The sequence below is a fragment of the Megalops cyprinoides genome, chromosome 10, assembly GCF_013368585.1.
Source record: "Megalops cyprinoides isolate fMegCyp1 chromosome 10, fMegCyp1.pri, whole genome shotgun sequence".
NCBI classification, from domain to species: domain Eukaryota; kingdom Metazoa; phylum Chordata; class Actinopteri; order Elopiformes; family Megalopidae; genus Megalops; species Megalops cyprinoides.
This window is the reverse complement of record NC_050592.1, coordinates 1,432,369-1,442,500: the sequence shown is the minus strand read 5'-3', so window position 1 is coordinate 1,442,500 and position 10,132 is coordinate 1,432,369. Positions and strand designations below refer to the sequence as shown.

General features: G+C 48.0%; 1 protein-coding gene across 2 annotated transcripts in view; it reads right to left on the bottom strand.

Moving 5' to 3' along the window:
* Window positions 1–10,132, bottom strand: part of LOC118784909 (mannosyl-oligosaccharide 1,2-alpha-mannosidase IC) — a 165,812-nt gene that overhangs the window by 86,790 nt on the left and 68,890 nt on the right. For both annotated transcript variants that reach the window (XM_036539386.1, XM_036539387.1), the window contains exon 2: window positions 4,621–4,717. In XM_036539386.1, the coding sequence (XP_036395279.1) occupies window positions 4,621–4,717 (97 nt within the window). The remainder of the gene's footprint in view (window positions 1–4,620; window positions 4,718–10,132) is intronic.

Sequence of the window (10,132 nt, the reverse complement as noted above, 5' to 3'; positions counted from 1 at the left end):
TCTCCACGGCAAAAACGCCTGCCTCCATCACCCCTCCAACACCTCCCCCGAGCAGCACCTGTCTGCAGCCCCCCCCCGGGATCTCCCACACCTGCCTGTGAGGGAAACACTCTCCCTCTCAGCTCTCGACTGTCCCCACAAACACACAGCAGACCCTGAAGCAGAGCTACAGAGCTGATCTCAGAACAGTGGTAATGCAGGCACAGCCCAGTAGCCTGACCCAGCCAGGTTACATTACATTATATTACATTACTGGCATTTAGCAGACTCTGTTATCCAGAGTGGCTTACATAGATTACAATTTTATCCATTCATAAAGCTGCATATTTACCTAGCCAATTGTGGGTTAAGTACCAAGCCCAAGGGAATAGCAGCAGTGGCCTGGCAGGGAATCGAACCAGGAGGCTTTCGGGTACGAGCGCTGCCCCTTACCCCTATGCCACACCGCCGAGTATGGGAGCTGTGCCAGGGGCCGGCAGGCAGAGACGCCGCCACACCACAGGGCAGCGAGCATCCCTGTTACATGCAGTATTTATCACCCAAAGCTACTGCCGAGGGGCAGCCCTGCTACCGTTCTGAACGGGGGACTGCATCTTACACACAGAGCAACGAAGATCAGGAGGGGAACCGGCAGGTTTCTGCAGGTACTGTATGTGAGTAGCTCACTGGAGACCTACTGAGGTGAGAAAGCACATGTTCAATGGGTTTATCAGGCCAGATAATAAACAAATATGTCGCTATATACTGTGAGCCGATAATGTTTCAGAAAACGGTTTGATACTGACAGTTGTGTAAGAAAAAGGTGACCATATGTCCGTATGTTTCTCATTGGCATCCTTCTTCTCCCTAGCACACAACAACAAATATGAAAATCAACACTGGCCTGCCGTACGGCATACAGGAGACACATAAACACACATGATATAATACACTCTTCACAATGTCATTTTTCATACACCAAAATAAATCTGTTAGTTATACATCTGACATGCCCTGATATAAATATTGTTGCTCACAGCACGGCTCCTTCACAGCCAGTTTGATGACAAAACGAGTTATGTGAAAGGCAGATTTGTTGCATTCAGAAAACACTGCAAATTATGCTAGGTAAACACAGTTTAAATGTACAGATAATATAATGTCCCAGTTTGTCTGGTGATAATGCAACTCTCTGCTGAGATGCAATGCAAATAAGCTAGCTAAACACAAAGCCTCAAAGTAATGAAAATTACACATTTAAAAAATATAGTCCAATTAGCATTCAGTAAATTACAGGATTGTGTCTGAGATGCAGACTGACAGCAGTTTCTCCCACTTGCACTATAACGCTGCACAATACAATTGAAAACAGTCATTACGGAGCTCTTTGAGATGGCTGGATGCTGATTTTCAAGCTTGATTTCCCCTTGACGGCATCACACAATCTGTGTGCCACTAAAGACGTTCTTTTGTTATTCTAAAATTAGATCTCATGGCTTCTCCCTTGTTGAAATGAGCTTTGTGTGATTCGATATCCCCAGCTCTCTCACTTGCTGGGAAAATACTCCCTGTATGAGTTCACTCAAGGCCTTTTCTTATCAGTGAATTATGATATTTAGAAAGAGATCATAAAATTCCATACCACTTACTAAAGGCATTACGCAGATCACCATTCCTATCCGTCAAAAAGCTTTGGCTTTGTTTTCAGTTGATACACACAAACAAATGCTCTCTCAACTCTTAATGTGTCAACGGGTGTGAAAATAAATCAGTGACAATAAATATACAAAACATTTTATATCATAATAGTCTAATATGTGTTAAATATTTGATATTCACTATTTCAGATTAAATATAAAATGAAAGAACATCTGCCCCTGGCAATACTGCAACACCAAGATGAAACAAACACATTTGGGGTTACTGTAGTGGGTGATATGACACAAATGATTTTCAAACTGAAACAGCACCAGCATGCTGCTTGTCACAAGTGGACACAAAGTTTCCACAGTAAACTACAACTTACTTGAAAGTGGCAACATTTACAGACCTACAGATACACATTTACTCACGTAAGCGCATACACACACGCACGCACGCATGTACACAGTCTCACAGTTCAGCACAGTGACGGGAGGGAGTCTATGCAGAAAGAGAAAGAGGAGTGTGTTACATTATTGGCATTTAGCAGACACTCTTATTCAGAGCGACTTACAAAGGTTACAATTTTTACATGTTATCCATTGACACAGCTGGATATTTACTGAGGCAATTCTGGGTTAAGTACCTTGCCCAAGGGTACAGCAGCAGTGCCCCAGCCGTGAATCGAACCAGCAACCGTTTAGTTACAAGTCTTGCTCCTTAACCACTATGCTACACTGCCGCCCCAGGGTACAAAGAGAGAGGGCGATGCCAAGCAAACCCCCAAATGGTGAAACTGTTCAGTGGATGTTTCTGGGCTTGGCCTGAAGAGGGCCACCAGGTTAACATGGTTCTGAGAGTTGGTTACATCCAGATTGCATCTTACAGTATCTCTGTTTAACCCGGATTAAAGAACACAACATCCAATTTCACACCCGGCCTGTTACACAGATCCTTCCAGCTGACGCTTATAAACAGCACACCAAACCGAGACAGCTCAGCCCAAATACTTCATTACCCTGTGTGTACAAAAAATAACCAAATTCAAATAAAATCAAATCCATTTGCTTATCGGATTAGTGATACTGGTTGAGCGTGTCATTCTTATCTGTGCACTTGAAAGGGGAACCAATTTCAAAACAGGAAGAAATAAATTAATGACTTAAAGCTAATGTCACTTGTATGTGAGGATCTGTTTGGAGTGATATTTCCTGCTAATTGTATTCCTGTGATAAGACAGCCATTAAATTATATCTGATTGCCTGACCGGGAGTCGGCTCTGAACATGAGAACAGCATCTTTTTATCTCTTACCAACTGATTTTGCAAACTTTCCTCAGAACACAAATACAATCCAGGCAGCATCACCCTGACAACCTGACACCGCAAAGGAGGAAGCACCGAAAACTCTTAAAAATCATCAGTGTTTCCAGAATTCTCACAGAATCAATACTAACAGAATTTAGCAAACAAGACTGTTGTCTCACAAAATTACATTATGATTTACTGAAGCTATCTGATTTTGCTATGTTTAGCTGCTAACGGTAGCTGCCTAAAATCAGTTTGCTGAGAGAGGCATACTGTACGGCCCCTAAGAGGCACATTGTGAAATTTCCTCATAGACAAACTGAAAATAGCAAGTCATCAATAGCAAAGTAGTTTGCTCACAAACAAAAATAGCATTTGCTGTATACTGTTTATGTCAGTTAAAGGACCGTGTCTGTAACGGCATTACCTGGACTCCAACTTTAACCACAACAATTTTAGTTGCACAAACTAGTTCATTAGCCACTCAGCATATGGCAATACAAGATGACAAATTATCATTTGTCAGTGTGCACATTTGCAAGCAAAGCAGCCACTTCCAGGACATTTTAATAAGCAAAGCGGGTAGCTGCAGGCTATCAGTCAGCAGCCTCACTTTCAACTTCACAGATTCCACACATCCCCGTCGCTGATTAGCTGATGAATCTGAAGAACAACTGAAGATAAATACTTGCTGTTTTCATCTAAATACGCACTACTGAAAGCTACAGAATGCTAGTTTTTCTTTTGGAAAACAGTCTCACAAGACTGATTGACAAATGTTTTGTGATTCCACACAAGCACATTCCTTGGGCTAAATCCATCTCAATGTAATGCTGGTTTACCTTGGACAGAGCATCACTCAAAGTCAAGCGGAGGCACAAAAAAAAAGTACATCGAAAATGCCTTGCACATACCGAAGGCAATGAGTGAGGATAACCTTCTGATATTTGAAAAGACCTTTAACACGCCTCCATATTCACAAAAACCGCATCTGTAACCAGGCAACCAGCTCTTTTCCTACACGTTGCTGGACACGGGCCTAAAAAGCTGGCGGTGATATTCCACCTCAAAGCCAGAGGGAAATGAAGGAAATGTCATTAAAACTTTGAAAAGGTCAGAATCATCCCGGTTGATCAGATCCATAAACCAGGATCCCGGGCGGACCGAGGGAATGGAGGCAATTCTTCGGGTCTCATTAATATCTGAGCGACTTTATTAAGAGCTTCATTGAATGATTGCTTACCGTGGGCAGCGTGGGATGGGGGGGGTGCGTGGGGCCACGCAGGAGTCTGAGAGCGTTCTCTCCACAGCCTCCAATTAGAGCCAATACTGTCTCCGCGTGTCACCGCTACCTTCAGCCACTCAGACAGCAGTATGCAAAATAACCGCCCAGCCAGGGCACGTGAGGGAGAGGAGATCACTGAATAATGAATACTGAACCTGGAGAGAGAGACACAGCCGCAGACCTGCTCTGTGCGTCCTCTGTCCTGTGTGCTGTGTCCCCTCACCACATATTCCCTGGGGCCCCGGTCTGTGCCGGAATGTTCCAGGAGCGCAATCGTAGGATGTGATGGGACTGCACTGCGAACGTGTGCTGCTTCTGATCAGCTCAGCCTAAAAGGAGAGGGCTGGCAGACGGACCCAGAGGACACCCCCCCCACCCAGCCCCCGCCAGCCGCATGCTGCCACTCACCGAACATGTTCCCGATGTGTCCGTTCCTGGTCAGAGGCCGAAGCTCATTCTTGCCCCAGGCGTAGTGCTTGTAGTTGTCCCAGGCGAACTTCATCATCTGCAACAGACACAGAGGTAGAGCACATGTCACCACACCGAGGGCCGTCACCACTCCAGCACGGAGCCACCAAACTGTGTCTCTGCCGGCCTGCATCGCTGAGGACAGAAACAGATCAATGAATGAGCCATTGATTGATTTCAGATTGAATACATGCTGCCCCTTTGTCGGTTTACTGCTTTCGCAGATGAAAGGCATTTTTTTCCAGTTTCTTCCCGGCATAATTGTTGCGAGTGTCCTGGCGGCAGAGACGAGCCATTAACAGGAGTCAGACTGTCAGTTACCCGTCACCTGCACGGCTCTGTACGGGAGAGGAGGCAGACAGGGGCGGATGGAGATGGAGGAGTGAAAAGGGGTTTTAATCTCTGGCAAAACAAGCCCTCGCTCAAACGATTCATCACCGCCTGGAGCGACGCACTCGTAATTAGCTCCACTGAAACGGCAGCAAAGTTGGTTGACATTAATCAAATATATACATAAATTCATGAAGGAGTGAACACAGAGAAAAAAGATTTTCCCAGAGGAATCCTCATTCGGTCTACAGTCCCCAGGTGCGAACATAAATAGTCTTTTGTTTGTTTATCAACATTAGAATTTTTTTTTTTAATTTTTCGTAAAAGCTAAGGAGATTTCAGTGCTTTTGTGATCATACTGCATTTTTAAAGAAGGGAATGCGCCACTCTACCCAGTTTTTTTTTCTTTGGGGGGGGGGGGGTGTTCCTCCTTAATAAAGTGCATCAGAGATTCCATCCAGCATGGCGCTACGCTACGCGAGTTTGCTACCGAACCAAGCACTGAGAAGCACAACAACAGTGTTCCGTATCACTGATCATTGATCCAAACATTGGACTTTTCCTCTGCATGCCGTGAGGAGTGTTCTGTAACAATAGTAAATAAGAGAGATCCTCTGGGAGGAGGGAGGTGGGAGGGGGGGCAGTGCTGTATGTGAGAGCGCTGCCTGCAGGACTCCTGCTCAGCCATAAGCTGGGGGTTCGGGGGTTAAGAGGCATCAGAGCAGATGCTCCGGGCTCCGGGCTCCAGCCTCCGGACCGCGCTCGGCTCGGCCCGGCTCTGGTGGTGATTTATGCAGCTGCCTCTTTACCTCCCTGTGTTGGCGGAGGTCTGGTCCTCTGAGGCCGACTGGCGCGCAAACGGAGAGAATTCTGGAACAGAATCACGGCTGGAGGGAAAACAAAAAGCCCTCCACCACCCACTCCTGCCTGCAGCCAGTGCAGACCCCCGGTTGCCAGCAGCAGCAGTCTGCCTCCACACTAACCAGGTGCGCCCAGACACAGGTGAGTAAACTCAGGTCTCCTTTTAGCTTTCAGAGGAAGGTAATAAATTTAAGAAGGCAATGGTTCGAGGTATATTTTCTCCACTAGTTGAAGAAGAGTTTTGATATATGCAGAGGAGCTTTTTCTTCCCCTAGCCCCCCCCCCGACCAACACCCACACACGTACACATGCACATACACACACACACACACACACACACACACACAACACACAAACACCAGCATTCAGGCAATCTAGCACACACACACACACACACACCCACACACATACACACAAACACCAGCATTCAGGCAATGTCACACACACATACACACAAACATCGGCATTCAGGCAATGTCACACACACACACACACACACACACACACACACACACAAACACCAGCATTCAGGCAATCTAGCACCCACACACATACACGCACACACACGCACGCACACACACACGCACGCACACACGCACGCACGCACATGCACATGCACACAAAGAAACAAGCTTGTGGCACAATAAGGATTTAGTGCAGGGAATATTGATTACAGCAATTTGGTAACACGCTGGTGCTTTTTTTAGCAGGAGATGAATGAGAGGAGAGCCATGCGGCTGGAGGCAGCCCGCAGCAGGCAAACACGCTCCTGTCGGACGGATTCAGGGGACTTTCTCCCTCTGCTCGCAGCCAGAGAGCTGCATCACAAAGGCTCCAGGCTTCATACATAAGGATAAGTGCATAATTTTGCAGGAGCTTTCTTTCAGGGGGTCTAATCAAAAAGAAGGGAAGGAGTCAAACGTAAGAGGAGGGTTTTGTTTTGTCTGGTTTTGAACCTCAGGCCCCCTTTATCTGCCCTGAAATGCAGAGACGCAGGAGAAAGGACGATGCTGAGCAGCGATAGAAGCACCCCCATCACAGACTACAGAAGCATCTCAGAGGCAGGCTACCAGGGACAGAAACGGACACAGGTTACTGCGTTTGTATTCAGATGGATAGAACACTCCGAATGCAGAGGAACTCCAGGTCTTTGGCTTTGGGTAAAACCCGGGATGGCTCAGACTGCACTGCACTGGGAGTGCTGGATCCATCCCTGCGATTCAGGCACGGCCTGAAGCCTAGCATAGAGCTCACTCTCTATAAAGCAGCTGGTGCAGAGAAACTCCATTTCCCCAGGTAACGTGGGGACAGGTAGGACTCTCCTTCAGAGCAGTGAAGGAGGCGGGGGGAGTGGACGTGAGATCCCGTTATCTCCTGCTCTGATCAGCAGCCGACGGGAGAGCGGTGATGGAGTCGGGCAGGTGGCGGATCAGAGGCCTCCTGTCCTACAGAGTCCAGCTCACAGGCAGCACCAGCGGCGCGATCGATCGCCAGTTCGAACCCGGCACCGCGCTGATCACAAAGCGTCACTGTGGAGGTACCAGTGGAGGGAGATGGACTTTCCTGCAGGGTTAAATAAAGCCCACAGCAGTGACAAACTAGCCATCCTCTGACAGCTTGTGTCTCACCGAGATTTTTGTTAAGTTTTTTGCTCTTTTCTTTTTTTTTTTCTACAGTTGAGTCAGTAACAGAATGTAGTGAGAGAGTGATTAAAAGTAATCATTGATTGATCAGATCTGGTTTAACTGATCCCAGACCAGCATCAAAGCAGCATGTGGAAGATAAAGAGACGTAAACCCTCAGTGGGATGCACCACAGACATAACTCACCCCCGGTGCTGTGCACACAATTATGACTCCGAGAGGAAAGATACTCATGACTGCAATATCAACAGCTACGAGCTTGGCAAGGACTGCCAAATGACAAGCAAAGAATATCGTTAGTACACTCTTTGTATTAAATTAATGAGAGAACAGGCTGGTGGATTCTTTTGAAGGAATGCGCTTCAGAAAGCAAAGCCATGGAACAGGTAACATCCTGTGTATAACTAATATCCATTCACAAACTTCTATGAGTGCATACAAAAGAGCTGAACCCAAGAGGAAAGATAATTATTCCCAGTCAGAGAAAATAAAAAAAGCCCTGCGGAGACTAAAGCAAACGTCAGAGCCATCCACTCCCAGCCGGTCCCACACACATCCTTCGGCACATTGAGAAGCCTCAGCAGACCATGGGCACTGATCCTGGATCAGTGGGAGAGCGCGCTGGCGGGTATGGGGGGTGACCACAGGACCAGCAGCGGGCGTCCAGGATCCCACAGTGATGTAGGCCAGCACGTGTCCCAGAGTCACCCCCCCCCTCCGCCAACACATCTCCCAATGTCAACCCACCCCCCCCCCCCCCCCCAACACAACTCCCAATGTCAGCCCCCGTACCTTTCTGTAAATCATTTTTTTTCTATTTTTCATTCAGTAAGCCGGAGGGCCTGATCATAGCCCCTCCTCGCCGAAGGTGCTTGCCATTGGCGATACTTTATTGGTTTTTGTCATTCTAATTATGATCTCCAGAACATGGACACCTCTGGAGCCGCAGAAAGAAGGGCTCCGTTTGCACGAGCAGATGACTCACGTCTCTGAGTCACAGAGAACAAAAGACTTCTGCTGCCGCAAACTATGACTGCGGCTAAAATAACACTTCATTCAGCGGGAGCCCAGGGTTTGGAGGAGGTGTGAGGAGGAACGTTCCTCACGGCGATAAGGAACCAAAGCTTTCAAACCGGGCCGGTCTGAATGGCCCAGTCCCGTCAGTAATCTTCTCAGGTTCTTCTGTACTGGTGCACTCGTCCTCCTGTAAAGAGCCAGTCTTCTGTTTTCATGGCAACCATAGCACATCGGCCGCACAATCGCTCTTTCTTTTGATCTGCATTTTCCGTATAAATCGCGTCTCTTCAGCCTCTATAAATAATCTGATTTATAAAGGCAATTAAGAGGAAGCAGAACTAATTGCGTTCGGCAGAATTGGAAGATGATACTGGGCTACATTCATGCACCACTAAATTGGTTCAAAAACTTCTCAAGCAACTCAAATTCAGTAAAAAGAGAGGGAAAAAAAACTCATTGTTTAAAGAGCAGTTACTCTCGGGGCTCTGGGTGTTTTTCTCATGGTCTGTCCAACGCTGAACAAGCTGCTTTAAATTAGCACAGTGAGCGTCAACAGCCTGTGCAACAATGCCGTGATTGGTGAGGCGGCACCAGGCGCGGAGAAACCACGGCAACGGAGCAGCTGCCACGGGACTTGCGCGCAGGCCGACCGGAGGCCCAGGTGTGAGATGAAGCCAGCACTTGACTGGCAAATTGTGAGGCTTTGCAGCTTTTCTTGACGTCCTAATTACTGCGGATCTCCCATTTCCTGCGCAGCGAGGGGTCCTCTTTGCCCTGATATTTAATCAATAACCGGCAGGGCGGCCTTTTAATTGCCTGAGCTTAAGCAAACAGCGCAAAACAGAGGCCAGAGGGGGGGGCTTCGTCTGCGCAGGATACTTGAGAGAGAAGCGGAAGAAGTTAGTTTGAAACTGTAAAAAACAAGTCGAGGGACGACCTCAAAATAACCCTTAGAACAACAACAAAAAGAAAAAAAAACAGGAAGATGATGGAGTGGGAAACAGCTGTGGGAGGAGGTGACTGATAACGGGGTGGCAATGTGACAGCCGGCAGCTGCTGCAGACACGCAGGAAGAGCAGGATAAGCCAGACGAGGACGGGGAGGAAGGGAGCGCGAGGAGCCAGCGCTGGGGGGCCGAGGGGGGGCGCTGACAGGGCCACTTCCTGGGCCACTTCCTGGGCCAGAGGCAGGGGGTGTTTGGTGGGGCTCCAGATCGAAGCGAGGCAAACCCAGAGCCCACAGGCTTCCGCGATGAGCAATTCACAGCCTTGCTTTTCTCCTTGCTGCCCAGGCTGCTGAACATCAGCGTTGCCATGCAACCTCCCCCAAATCGCCTGGCCTGCAGTGTTTAAACAGGTCCCCTCCAGCAGGCCTTCTAACAGGGTGGGAGAGGAACCAGGCCGCTTTCTGCTGCCCTGGCCCCAACGCTACAAAACCGCGACTGAATGAAGCAATTAGGGAGCCCCACAGGTCCTGCAGAAAAGCTGCACTCAGCAGACCACAGACAAAAGGCAAACAAATAAGGAAACAGCAAACTGCCTTCGCGGAGAATGGAGGAGGACAGTCTTTTAGCCGCTTCCTCCCGCCAGGGCAAAGTGGCT